This window comes from Limulus polyphemus, unplaced genomic scaffold (genome assembly GCF_000517525.1).
Source record: "Limulus polyphemus unplaced genomic scaffold, Limulus_polyphemus-2.1.2 Scaffold339, whole genome shotgun sequence".
Classification (NCBI taxonomy): Eukaryota; Metazoa; Arthropoda; class Merostomata; order Xiphosura; family Limulidae; genus Limulus; species Limulus polyphemus.
Genome location: NW_013665949.1, coordinates 105,653 through 121,096, shown reverse-complemented (window position 1 = coordinate 121,096; position 15,444 = coordinate 105,653). Strand labels below are relative to the sequence as shown.

At 30.8% G+C, this 15,444-nt stretch overlaps 1 protein-coding gene across 1 annotated transcript in view; it reads right to left on the bottom strand.

Annotated features, from left to right (window-relative positions):
* LOC106457499 (lipase maturation factor 1-like) overlaps positions 1-15,444 on the bottom strand; it is a 46,521-nt gene that overhangs the window by 7,506 nt on the left and 23,571 nt on the right. The window contains exons 4-8 of the mRNA XM_022383469.1: positions 12,765-12,775; positions 11,892-12,057; positions 6,122-6,305; positions 5,100-5,274; positions 2,374-2,524 (exon numbers count right to left, since the gene is read on the bottom strand). Of these exons, the coding sequence (XP_022239177.1) occupies positions 2,374-2,524; positions 5,100-5,274; positions 6,122-6,305; positions 11,892-12,057; positions 12,765-12,775 (687 nt within the window). The remainder of the gene's footprint in view (positions 1-2,373; positions 2,525-5,099; positions 5,275-6,121; positions 6,306-11,891; positions 12,058-12,764; positions 12,776-15,444) is intronic.

The following is a 15,444-nucleotide window of genomic DNA, read 5'->3' as shown; positions in this document are numbered from 1 at the left end:
TATTACTTTTATTCTATACATAATACTCCTACTACATATATATATATATATATATATATGTGTGTGTGTGTGTGTGTGTGTGTGTGTGTGTGGAGACACACATACCGCTTTCATACAAAAGTTATACATTATAAACAAAGAACAACTCATGTACAAGATTACTTCATTATCTAGATCTGCCTAGTAAAACTTATTTTCTGATGATTTAAATTGATATTTTTTTGATGGAGAGAAAAAGTTTAAATATTACAGTTTGGTGATAGCTCTCTTTACTTATCAAACTTATCTCTATATAATGAAAAATATCTTAATAAGAAGAGTTATAACGACACCCAGATCTTTTACGTAAACTTACAGTCTACAAAAAGTTCCACATAATAAGAAATAAAAATAGTAAAATGTTACTTTCTCTTTGGCTTTAATAAATTGCACTATGGAGCACATGCCAATTGTAACAGCTACCTTATCCCTACTTCCATTGAAAGTTGGATTGATTTGACATTTTTTTATTGAACTTTTAAGTGTATTCACACCAATAGATTTGAAATGATAAAGCATTTTTTTAATGTCAAAATCAATCACCTGCTTATAAATCAGTCAAAGTGAAAAACTCAGGAACAGAAACAATAAAAGTACAAAGTATATATACAAATAAAATACTGGATAAAATATACTCTTTATCCAAATATATAAAATAAATGGCATTTTCCTTCTAAATTAAAAAGATTGTAAGCAGACATTTCCAATAGTTATCTATCATTATATGTATATCTATACTTCGATATATATACTATGGTTAATCACATTCTATAAGTACATAGTTCCACGTTCTGTTCTTCCATCAAAACTCCAACTTCTATCATTAATAGATGGCCAAGATAATGTAGTACTGCCCATTTGTCCCTCTTTTAATGTATACAGATACTGACTTCTAAGACCACACTTAAGCATACTAAAGGGACAAAACTTAAATGGAGCTGTACATGGAATGAAAAAAGCCAGTGGCTAACAAAAATCTAAAAACACAATCAAGCTGGACAGTGTCACCACTGCCAATGACACTGCAACTTAACAGTGGTAAATTACTTGGTCAAATAGAATTATTATGATTCCAGTTCATTGGGCCATATTTCTCACAGAAAAAATTTTTGATTTCAAGTATTGTTGGAAGCTTATAATTGTTTTCTATTATCATTTTGACATAAATGGGAAATATGCCTAGCTTCATTGTAATAGCTTTTTTAGGTTAAAAGGTTCTCCTTCATAACCATAACCTTCTCTTAGCAGCTGAAAGCATTCGTCAACAGTGAGGTGGGTATTGGCTTGAGAACACATTTGTCTTTACTTCTCCCTTGGAAACATTAAATAAATGCTTCTGTCTCTGAACTGTTATTTTCTTTGCCTCTACATCATTTTATACTTCTCCACCAGTAAGGCAGCCAATAGCAGTGTTGCACTGTCAAGTAGTTGAGAATTCACTGTGAACCAAGTACCTGGGGTATTAAGCATATTGTCTGTAGCACCACAGCTTGCATCTGTCACAACTTCTAACACTATTAGCATATAAAAATTATTCAAATAAAGTGCAATTAATTCTAAGTATATGTTTTAAATATTGAAACGAAAGTAAAAACATAAAATTAAAGGTATTTGCTACTACAATACAACAATAAAACAGTTTTAGTGTTTCTTTCTTTGATATTACCTTTTTTTACTCATTGGACATGGCATCTGCATGTATTAAAACCTGATCATAAGATTCAAAATTACTATCATACATATCCAAGTTATAAAATTATTTTGTCTAAAGAGTTTGTCAACATTTATATAAATTCATATTTTCACCATTAAACCAAACTTATAAAAAAGAAGCTCCCACCTAGGACAGTGTTGTGCCAAATAGTTAAAACATAAAAACTAACAATAAGGCTGATCAGTCATGTCGTAAACATTATATAAGAACACAATCAAAGAATGAAAGGAAGACAATTAATAAACTACCTAACTCAGGTAACAATTAATTATAAGTCACTGACCATGGAACTTCACATATTAAACCATGCATAACATACACGCAAAAAAACACACCATGCCACTTGTTGATGGTGGGATTAACCAGTTAACATATTAAAAATTATTTTTTAATATGGAACATCTTTTAAAGAACAAGAAAAAATAACACAGAAATAAGTACAACTAACATACTCGTTAATACCAATGGTATTAAGAAATGGATATATTAATGAACTGATTAACTTGTTTCTACAAGATTTATTTGCCACTAACTATACTGCAGATTTTGGGTAATAACCCAATATTGACCTGTCTCAATCGCACAACCTATAAAAAAATAATATGCGATTTGAACCTCACCTTCCAAAAGCACCATACGTGTTTACAATTCTTAATGGTTCAAAGGATGTGTTCATGTGCTGATGAGGAGACATCAAGTTAACCACTACAGGTATACTAAGATAGGCAACGGTCAGAGCCAGCGTTAGGTTTGTTATTCTCCGTACTTTTCCTGCACATGTTGAAAAATCAACTTGTGAGGCCATGATATAATAAAAAGCTAAGTTTATTCCCATTTCATTATTTGTAGCTTGGTAGGAGTAATTACATTGTATAATTGTGTATATATATATTACTTTTGTACACACAAAAAAAGCAAGACATCATAAATTCTCAAATTCAAATATTTGTTCTTAACCTACATTACCAAAAGACTAACTTATTGGTTTATCATTTCTTCTGATGTTCGAGTAAAACTTAATTCAAGTAAAATAAATAAGGAAATAATATTAATAATAATACACAATTTGGTGTTAAAAATAAACAAACAGTTTTATGTCAATAAAAATCACAAACCTAATATTGATCTGTAATGAATTAAATTGATAACATATTACAGTTCACCAACTTAATCTACTACACACAAAAATAGTTGTTCTTCACGTAACTATTGAGCAAATGGCCTCATTGGCATTGGATATAGCAAATATATAGTGGTTCTTATATAACTAGCCTTTCTAGGAATTTTATATTATTTTATGTAAAATTCTGTCTAGAAGTATAAAAAAAGTTATCTACAAACCTATTATATGCTAATCTAAAAACCTATAATTCTGTTAACCCTTTCCAAATGGGTCATCGCGTTTTTTGACTTGCATTCAAAATTTCATTGAACTACTATTTCATGAATCTATATCAATAAGTTTGGTATCAAACTATAGATTATAACAGAAATTTTAGTATTATATCTTACTGAATTTCTTAATTTAAAAGTAAATATTAAAACACAGATAAACATCGATTTTTGTGTATCACGTGGTATGTTGAATGCAGCAGTGGTTCAATTAGATGTTTGTGATGTCAAAATACTAAGTCTGTAGTTTTGTATGAATTAAGAACTCAAATTACCGATACTGACAAGCAAGAATATAAAATAAGAGCCTTTTACCTTTTCAATTTGCTAAGACATTGCTCATGTAATAAATCAAACACAGTGGCACTCCACCCACCTCTTTCCATTTTTGGAAATGCTTCCTTATATACACTTACTTCTATATATGACATGAATAACCAATTGGAAGCTCAGATTGTCCCCCAGCCATTTTAAGATAATTGGATGCCATTTCTTTCTTTAGAACCAATATTTTATGGAGGTAGTTGTGTGTTTAGTCTGCTCAAAATTAAATATTTTTTTAGACTGAAATACAGCTTAGTTACTAAGCTTGATAAATTATAGTGGAATTCTATTGTTATTGATATAGTAATTTATGATTTTCTGGTTATTCAACTGTACATACAAGACCTAAAAAAATATTTTTTTCATATCCTCCACATGCAAAATTTTTAAAGGCTTAGCAACCAAGTACAAAGGTCATAACTGGAAGAGATAATTGTTTGCTTTACTTCTATATTTAATGTTCTATGTTTTAAGAAAAATAAGTTTAAGAAGTTACTTCTAAATAGCAATAATCTATATACATATATAATGTATAATAAGTGAAATGTGACTGTATTTTAAAAAATACCAGTCTACTAAAATACAGCCAAGACAGGTCACTTTGTAATCACTAAAAGGTCAGTTTTATATTACTGGATATGGTAACATGAGTGCACGTGTGCCGCGTCATTGTAACTTCTGTATCATTAGCCAGGCATGGATGAAAGGTCAATATAATAAAAATAATAAATATGTATATATAAATGTATAATGTTATGAGATTTATGTTATTTAGTCTAAACATTTATGTTTTGTGTTATAATTTGTTGACATTCTAGAATGAAAAAGGCACAATTTATATTTATTTCTTAATTTTAAACGTGGTTACAAGATCGGTCAAATTGACCAAACCCGTACAGAGATTCGTTTATTTCCTAATTTTTAAACGTGGTTACAAGATTGGTCAAATTGACCAAACCCGTACAGAGATTCGTTAGTGAATATAACAGATAAAATATAAAGTTTTTTTCTTAAGAAATGTTTGATAACTATCTGGACATTATAAAGATTTCCATGTGAAATTTGAAAATTTTCTGATGCACAAAAGTATTTTTAATCTTAAAATGAAAATTATTTTGCAAGTTAGATAGGCAACATATGAAAAGAAAAAAAAAATGGCATGAGAAAACATTGCTTTACAAACTTTAAGACTCAATAAAAAAAAGTGATATTTTGCATATGAAAGCATTGTAATGTTTACTGATAATCTGCCAAATTTCATTCACATATGCTTCTTAATTTAAAAGTTATAGTATGAAATCTATAACAAGCACAAAATGGTTACAAGGTCAGTCCCAGGGACCAAGACCGTGATGAAACAGTTAAGAACATACAGGGAAGAAAAAAAAACATGTTATCTATTTTTAAAAACTAGCATGTTCATAAACATTTGCAAAAAGCTAATACTTTTGTGAAATTATTTTCATGGATTAGAATACAGAAGTTCAGACTTAAAGTAAATTGGGATCAAACTTACAACACTAATTCAAGAAGTAAATTGTTTGTAGTATTTTATGCTTAGACGCTATATTTTATCCTAAAGCATAATACCTAAAATTCTCTGTCTCTATGAGTATCAACTTTGATATACCTGTTTTTAATTTTCCTTGTTTGGTTTTGTTTTGCAACTTAATAATTTGCCACTTGATTGAGCCAAGTTTGCTAGAAAACATGAAACTGAGTGTATGATCATCAAAGAAGGCAAGACTAGGCAGAATTGTCAACCAGTTGAGGAAACTAAGATTGCCACTGATGATAAGTGCTACCTGGAAATGTTTTAGATTAAAAAGAATATCAATATGCTGACAAACTTTTATGTGTTCAAAATATACACTTATTTGGTTGCATAAGAAATGTTTTTATTGTATAATTTTACTTTATACACACATACATATACATGTATATATTTTTTTTTTTTAGCATGGTATTTTCAAAAGTCATAGTGTAGTATGTTTGAGAAAGACTAAATAAAAATGATCAGATTATGTGAACATAACATAAGATATATTTCCAAAATATAATGACAAAGGGTGATTTCACAATTTTTTCAAATTGCTCATTAAACAACCTAAAAGCCAACTTATTTTAAGTGTAATCTAAATATCAAAATTGAGCATAAAAAAACATTAAATTGTACTTTCAGCTTTCTATGGCCATTCTTATTGCTGAAAGGTGAAGATTCCTTCTCATTTCTTAATTTTGTTTTTTTCCTATTTGCTGTATAGAATAGTTAATTTCCATTTGTTGGATGTGTTTTATGACAACCCTACCCATGGTCAAAATACATCTTGGTGCTGCACAAGTGCTCTGCTTTTTATTTATACAATCTTCAAGTAGAGCGACCAATGACAACTGTCAAAGTTTAATTACCATTTTTTGTACTTAATGCTGTTGCACTCAACATATACTTATATCTAGTAATGAAACTTTGTGACCCTTTTAATAAATCTCTTTAAAATGTTATGTACTTAACAGCCACAATACTGGAAGTTTGTAAGAATATTCCTCTTGAAATATTGAAAAAGAGATGATAAACCAAAATTATTAATCAGATTCCAATTTTTTCATAAATATTTTGATCTGAAACACAATATGATCAATTCAATACCTCACCTGAAACACTATTTGTAAAACACCACAGGTAATTCTGAAACCTCTAGGCAGAAATGTGAACCAAGGCACAATAAGCTCAACAAAGTGGTTACTCAAAGTCTCGAACTTATGGTACACCTCTGGAGCTTGATGAAGATAGTAACTGAATGGACTAGGAACTGGCTGTGTCTGAGGAAAGGCAGTAATGTTTTCAGTTAACATTCATCAAAATTAAAAACATTTTATGTAGTAAATCATGAATATGAAATTTGTTAATTTCATTCCATTACTAAAGACAACTAGCTGTGTTAACCCTAGAATAATAAACAAAATTTATGGACCAAGTTGCTTTTGGGTTTCAGACATCAATGGTTACAGAATCCATTATACCATAATGAGTCATAGATCAAATGTAAATAAAAATACCATCAATTATGTAATTAATTCAACTAATTAATGCTGGGGTTCCTCTATATGTATATTAAAGAGAAAATTATTTTAAGACAAAAATTTTTTTTTTTAACTAAAAACACTGTCAATATTGTAATAAATCCAACTGATTAGTGCTGGAGTTCCTCTATGCACATTAAAGAGAATATGTGTAACTTCAGTAAAGTTTCTGGTTTGGTCAGTTTTGTACAGTGTTGTAATAGGCAAAAAGATAGAAGTACTCAGATTATGTTATATGTGGAGCCTGACAGTAATAAAGAGTAACAGTTTTCTGATGTTGGTTGCTAATGAAATTTAATTTAATCTTACTTTTGTATAGTGATGGTACTAGTACACTGAACAGTTTTTATTTACTTAAATAATGCACCTAAGGACACAGAATAATAATCAGCACAAATCAAACACTTTCCTATAATTATTATACTTTAACTAGCTTTCTAACTAATACAAGAAGGGCTTAAAATAATTCGACTTAGTTTCTTTATCTGAACAACATGAGATAAACTTTCAAACTGAAGACGAAATTCACAATACTCTGCACTGAGAATAACATACCATTATACATCATTCAGTAGATTAAACTTGGCTTTTCTATTGGTTGTAAATGATATAGTATAAAATATCAAAGATGATTATTGGCAATTTGTGAAAGGGAGGATGTGACAGATGGGTGTGGCAAGTGGGTCTGATTTTCTGGTTTATGACTCTGTAAACAAAGACTGATTTCTATAAAAATTCGACTTTGCCTTAGTAATATTAATATTATAATGAGTAATTTATGTTAAGTTCCATACTTCAGAGGGGTGGTAACTAAATTAGAGAAGGGTTCTCTAGAGAACAAATGTCACAATTCTCATACTAGAAAAGGTTGAGGTTTTATTTAAATAATTTCTTATAAGATTAAGAAATTAAAACTTATAATAAAATACGATTTATTAACTATGTTTAGATACCAAGTTTATATAGAAGAAAATTTTGTACAGTATGCAAGATAGCACTTTGTATAGACTTATGTCTGCTGTCTTGTTCAGCCCTATTGATGATTTCTGATAATGAACGAAACATATCCTATGCAGCAACGTGGCAATCTACCATTTTGTCCAGCCCAGCTGATTAGCTTGGTACTGAACAAAAGGCTTCCTTGGCAGAAAGGTGTGACAGATAGATGCATTTGTATTTCTTTGTTTAACTGACCTAAAATCTATAATGGACTCATTAAGAAGAATGTGAGGTAAGATATTGTTACGACAGTGGGGGTCACGTGACGAGTATTCTAGAAGATTTGCTAGGGTGTTACGACAGCGGGGTCACGTGACGAATATTCTAGAAGATTCGCTAGTGTGTTGCGACAGCGGGAGTCAATTGACACTGGTAGCACGTGTTGAGAGTCTTAAAAGTTTCTAGAACAGGCAGTATTATCATATATAAGTGCGCTAGACAGCGAGAGAGACAGACGGAGTCCAAGCAGTAGTAGAGACAGAGACGGAGGCAGAGACGTAGCGGAGACAGCGATTACGGTCAGCGGGAACTGAGGATAGCAGACACAGAGATCGGAACTATAGTTTGCGGGGACGGACAATTAAGTCTAAGCGCGATAGAAAGCGAGTGAATTGTTGTGAACTATACTGTGTGTAACTGTGAAAATTAAGTACATTACAAAGTTGTATTGAGGAAGAATAAACAAGTTTTATAAAGAAAGGACTTGTTAACAAACAAACATACAGAGACGTAACAATATCTACCACCTAGTGTGAATTTTATAACAAATATTCTCCATAAAATCAAAAAGTTATGAATATAAATTTTTTTGTGGATCTTTATTAGATTTGAAAATATGAAAGGGATTTCATTGTATGTATCAAATGTTTTCTCAAGCATATGTGTATATACCTCAGTCATGTTTTAAAAGTAAAGATAACATGCACATTTATTTAATGAAATTCTCATTCATTAATGAACAAATGGTGGCATAGAATATCAGTATCATTAGAGAATATTGTGAAAATATCTATGATGGTACATAATTTAAGCATAATTAGCTGATAGTTTTACTATAAAAACTTAATTTAGAATGTTTTTTGTTTTTTCTAAATCTTTATACAGGGCTTGATTAAAATTCGAGGTGACAAATGTTGGATGGATCTCACTTGTATGAATTATCATTATGAGGTAGGCAAACTTTAATTAAAATTCTGAATAGGTTATAGATGGATAGTCAAATAATAAATGGTATTTATGTATGCAGACAACTGTTACCATAAATGCTATGTAAAATGCCTTTTAAATAGATTGGGATAAAATTAACCGGACCACCAACTTTAGCTTGACCGTATAATTATTAAGCCATGCACTCATCATGTGACATCAAACCTCTGGGCAAACAACAGTACAAACACCTGAATTTAAACAATCTACAGTAAAAGAAGTTAAAAGTTAGATAATATAAAAATTTGAATTATAAACTACATCTTCATGGCATGTTCATTGACACACATTGATAATATAATTTAAATTTTGAATGTAACACTCTAAACATGACATGACTCTCTGATATGGTCATACAAGAAGAGTGAACTGGCTGACAACTACAGTAACTTTAGCCTAATTCTCTCTTTATATCTAGCTTAAACTGTTCTGAAAGTTTGGAGACAATTCCAGGTGAATCTTCTCTTTCTTTTGGTTATAAACATATTCATCAGTCATGTAAAGATGATTAATCAACAATCTTGAAAGTCAAAGAAAGAGGGGGGGGGGTCTCTGTTGGGTTCGACAAATTTATTGTTATCTTGGCAAATAAAGGAGGTAGGAGGTTCAAATTTTAGATTTTTGCTTGTAATTATTATTGTTCTTGTTTCTTTTTCACTGGAAACTGTAATAACTTGTTTTTGAATTTAGAAAATTCTGAAGTGAAGAATTCAAAGCTCTGGTGTGTCACATGTGGTAGGGAAAAATGAAGTTTGTGGTTTTTTTAAATATTTAATTTTGAAATTCTGTTCTATATCAAACTTACAATCATCATTTGGCAAGGAGAGTATTCACTTAATAGAAATGTCTTGTCATGTAGTATCATGGTTTTATTGCTCTGAACTAATGACACAACTTTTATAATTTACAACTAATATAATATATATTATAACTATTGACAAATTCTTAAATTTCAGTCATTTTTATTAAAACAGACAACAATTATCTCTACTACTTACATTTTTATGAAGTTTTTTTGTACTCGCATGTCATACTTGCTAAGCCTCATCGAATTTCGCATGTGGAGCATGTAAAAATAATAATTTTGTAAATTTTATACATGCATTTTCAAATAAAAAACTAAATTACTATACTGATACCACAAAATTCCACTGTAATTTATTAGGCTTCTTAACTAAGCTGTAACCGAGTCTAAAAAATCTTCTTTCAAATCACTCTTCAAACTGCAACAATAATGACAGTCTTACCTGCATAAATACTTTAGGAAGATTGAAAGAATTACATAGTTCAAAATGAGCACTTTCTATTGGTTATAAACATGTAATTGAGAGAAGTGGGCATAGGTAAATAAGTATTTCCAAAACAGGAAAGTGTGGGAGATGCCACTGTGACAAATTTGGTAAATATAATGATATCCTGGCAAATAGAAAAGGTAGGAGGTTCATATTTTATATTCTAGCTTGTCAATATCAGTAATTTGAGTTTCTTATTCATGAGAAGCTATAGAAGTTGTACTGTGGGTGTCATACAATGTAATTTGACCAAAAGCAGAAGATGAGGTACCATGTGACACACAAAAATTAGTATTTAGCAATTTTGTTTATATATTTATTTTTAAATTAAGAAAATAAATAATGTATAATACTAAAATAAGAACTATACAGTACAGTTTGATGCCAAATATATTGATGTACATTCATAAAATAGTAGTTTAATAAAATTTTAAATGTAAATCTACAAACATGATGACATGCCCTCTGACCCTTACCTGCATGGAAAGGGTTTAAGGAGTAATAAACTATATCTAAACAATAACTCATATGTGCTACCTGGTAAAACAGGGAGAACAAGGCATAAAACAGTAGCAACAAATTTAAACCCAAAGGAAATGTCAGGTGTGGAAGAAACTGGTAGAGGAGAAGAAAGGAAATCATAGGTAGAAGGTATAGATAAGGTGAGTGGGACAAGTCATAGGAAATTCATTATGTAAAGAAGTATTGAGTGGAAAAAATTTGCCCCATTTCATGCTCCGCAATTCAGCTTCAAAGGGAAACGTGTAGCAGGTGGTAACATGGACCCCACCACACGTTGAATGATGGCTGTCAGTCTCAACTGGCAAAAACTTGCATTGCTGGTACTTGTGAGAGAAATTGGTACTCACTCCAACAGCAAAAGATTTCAAGTTAATTTGTGAATTCATATTGAAAGGTAGAAACAATGTAAAGTAATTGAAGTTAAATACTTCAAATCTAAGCAAAACTAAACATGTTTCTGCACAACTGTGCTAAGGTAAAGAAAGAGAAACTTCATGCATGAATGTAGAGGTAGCATTTGCACAAGGAGATGTGTTGCACTTCTATTGGTGGAGGGTTTTGCTGCACGATATGTCATCATGCAGTAGTACAAATTCACGTATTTCACGTGAATTTTATGTAGGAGTTTTCACAAGGCTGGAGACATGCATGTTTCTCATGCAGAAAATGCGACTTCAAGAGGGAGATAGCTAATCTGTGTATGAAGGTGAGAGATCATATTGGAAGAGAAGAAGCATAGAAATATCAACACCATTACAACATAATGTATTCTTATACAATAGGGCAAATACACACGCAAGCATTAATAGCATCAGTAGTCATTTCATTGCAGAAAGAAATGTTCTTATGGGCAAGTCAACCCTACCTGACATTCCTTAGAGCAAAGTGGGTAAATATTACAGAAGATTCAAGTTGCATGCCCACCCTTACTAGTTTGCAACCTTACATTTATCAATCGATAGCTCATATTAATAATAGTGTTCACAGTGTTCAAAGTGACTGATTCAACCATCCAGATGAGTTAATTCATTACAAATGCAACCAGATTAATGAGGTTTCACTGCACAATTCTAAACTAAAGAAAAATTTTTTAAATCAATGGCCCTACACCTACTAGAAAAAAAAATAATAGATCCTTATAACTTAAGAATATGAGGCATTAAACTCACTTTAAGATGCCACAATTCAGCAGCACAGACCCCCCAAGGAATTTAATACATTATGTACAGATTTCAGTATTTTGAGAAAGAAATAACAAGTAAGCATGCAAAAATGCAACTGAAGACTTACTAGAAAGTTTTAAAGATTATGTAATAATTTACTCTGTTTTTCTACTTACAGCACCAAGCATGATTCGAAAAAGAAGCCATCTATAGCCCCAGATCACTGACCATGAGGTTGGAGTCTCTTGAGGAAGGCATTTCCAGGCCAGAACTGGACAAAGGAAAATTGCCAGAAAACCGGTTTCTAGAAGTTGTGATTCCCAACCTTTGAAAGAAAAAGAGCTGAAGTTAAGAGATTAAACTCAGTTCTCTTAAGAAATCTCATTCATTAGAAAAAAGTTATAACTTGAATAACAGCATACTTATCACATGAATGCAACAGGTAAGGCTTAGTGTTACACACCTACGTATCCTTTTTCTATAATACAAAAATTACCAGAAAGATGCACCTCATAATAGTTTTGATTAGAATCTAACCAACTAATTTAACAAAACTTGCCTTAATTTCTTTTTTCTTTAAAGTAATCATACACTTCCACTTCATTATTCTACTCTACTCAAACAAATGTTTAATTACTTCACATGTGATTAAATGATTCAAAGGCAGAATATTTCCCTTACTTCATTTAGTACTTGGCTTTATATTATGCCACTTATATATAAATATCTCTTCTCTAAAATGTTTTCTTCTTTACTGCACATATTTTTCACAAGCTAAAAATTTAACTTTAAAACATAAATGAATACTACGAACTTATATAAAACTTTCAAATCAAAGATTATGTTTCTAATAATTATGACCTGCACTTTTCTTTGCTACTTTTGTAAGTACAGCTAACAATGTTTTGAAGAATCATTTGCTTTCTATTTACAATAGATCATTTTCTCTTCTGGTAATGAGACTTAAAGAAACATGATGAGATTAAAATATGTGAAATGTTTTAACGTTTGACAACGATGAAAATTACTTACCAAAAGAATACCTGGATCGGTATTTATGAAAAGAAGATAAATTAACATTAGTAAATCTTATAAACAAAAAACTTTTTTTGAATAACAAGCACATATTAAAATATCACACTGTCATCAAAATAATTAAAAAGACAAGTTAGTAAATCTTATAAACAAAAAAATGTTTGTTTTAATAATAAACAAATATTAAAATATCACATTGTTATTAAAATAACCAAAACTGAGTGATTTCTCTTAATACACAAAAAAAGGAGAATAGACAGCTTACATTGCAGCACAACATTTTAAAGAAGATAAAGTTAGGTAATCCATTTTGTTTTGTACAAGAGAGATCTGAATTTTATACACTTTGTTACATCAGGTACAAATTAAACATTTATTAAAATATTCTGTAATGTGTTTTACTGACATTCATCTTATAGTTTAATTTTGTTTCACTAGATGTGCTCTAGGTGAAGATATTTAGGAAATACATGATACTATGATCACTCAACAATTAGACAGAGGCTAAAGGATGTTAAAAACAAAATGCTGATCAGAAATTAAACTTAAGATCAATGGCTTGCAAGCCTTGTTCGTTATCATCTTAATAGTCCTTTTTATTCTTCTAGTTACACAACTTTTAAAGTAGTAACATTAATAGTGATGAAGTATCATTCCACCCTTTTTCTGTAACCAAACTGATAAACCCTGGGGTTTTAAACTCAAGAAAATTTCCAGAGTTATAACCTCTAGATATGAAAGCTATAAAACCACATTATTCTCACCATTTTACTGGATACACACTGACAAACAAGACAGAATCAAGACACATACTTCCCTTAAGCTTTCTTAATGTTCATTTGTACAAGTCTGTGTTCGTTAACTTTACACTTCTCTAAGGTTGTATCCAAATTATCCCTGAATATATTCCTAAACCTACAATTTTCTTTTGAACCAATAACCATGACTTTTATGATTTAGTTAGGTGTGAATATATGTTGCAGAAACTTGTTACACTCACACGGATCCCTAGCTACTTAGACTGTTATATAACTGGTAGATTTTGTTTTAATTATTTATATTATGATAAAAATTTCTTCACGACCAGAAATAAATTAAGGTTTTCAGTAAACAGAAAGAATGACATCCTGTAGCCTGAACTTATATGAAGCTATCTTTCTTTGTTACTTATTTTAAATTTAACAGAAAGCTTTGTAGATGGCAACTGGACGTGAAACCCTTAAATGACTGATTGAGAGGTATGTTATTAAAAGCGTATGTGGTAAAATATAGTTATTATGAAATTATGCCTAATGCAGATAATATTATACTATTTGAGCAAAGTAAGTATACCTGCACCTAAAATTTTGTTATGGGTATCTTCACAACACCAACAGTCAATAAGGCAACATGTTCATTATCTCCATCTGCACAAGAACAAGCAATATGGTAACATGTGTTATTTATCACCTGTTTAACACGAATGTGGCATATTCAGATGAAACTGAGTTAGCCTTATAGCAACGGGCTCTCAATAACAGGAGATTCGGTCAAAATACCTTCACAAAAAAAAAATGCTATATTTGAAAAAATAAGCCGTGAGAATGAAATAAAGAGACTGGACACAAAATAAAATGAAGAATGGAAACTCTTTACTTATATCACACTTAAAACAAACAGTAAGTTTGCTTTAAGGAATGACCACTTTACTGGATGTTGTATCTTCAACTCGTCAAGTCAATTACATGTACCAGTTAACAAAATCCAATGTTCCTTACTTTGCAAGAAACATCGCATTTACACAGAACAATCAGTGCTACCCATGTGACTTGTCATTCTCATTCAAACATAGATGAGGCTGTAACCTAAAGATATGTGAACTAGCATTGAAGAATAATGTTGATATCCATGCACAATGTGCAATACTGTGCAGCAATACCTTCCACAGGCAGAACAAGAATTATCTTCTTGAGAATAACAGAGATACAAAGGCAGCTAAAACAAAATCAACTTAACAGTTTTCTTGATGACATGTTATGGGAAGTATGACATTTCTGAATGATAATTTATGAATAAATATTGTAATATTACAAGAAGATTGAAATGCAGGATATATACCAAACTAGCAAGCACGTAGATCACATATTAGTTATCACATTTTTAACACTAACAAATACTGAGACACTACCTTCTCAACACTAACAGGCACAATGTTAACTAACCCTATCACTATGGATAGATCATAATGTGAATGTCACAACCTTTTACAAAGTTAAACTATTGTATTATTAACTTGGCATCAAAACATATTTAATACATCAAATGTTTATATAATTAAGAACTTAAAATGTATATAATATTAAGCAATGTTTAAAAAAATCCTCAATCTCTCCAAGTATGAGAATCATGACATTTGTTCTCTAGGTCTTCCCCCTTCTCTAATTTATTTACCACCACCCCCCGTCAGAAGTACAGAATTTAATGTTACGGCCATCCAGACGTAACAAATATTCTGGAAGTGTATGTCCTTTCTTTACAGCTGTATTCCTTGCTTTAACATTGACTGGCTCTACCTCCTGGCACATGCCCAACAATGACCCTTCCTTAAGTGTCTGCTCACATTTAGAGAAATTGGCCACTATTATGGGTACTGCTTGTCGACCTGCTACAAGTGATCTTCCAATCTTCAAATCCGCTG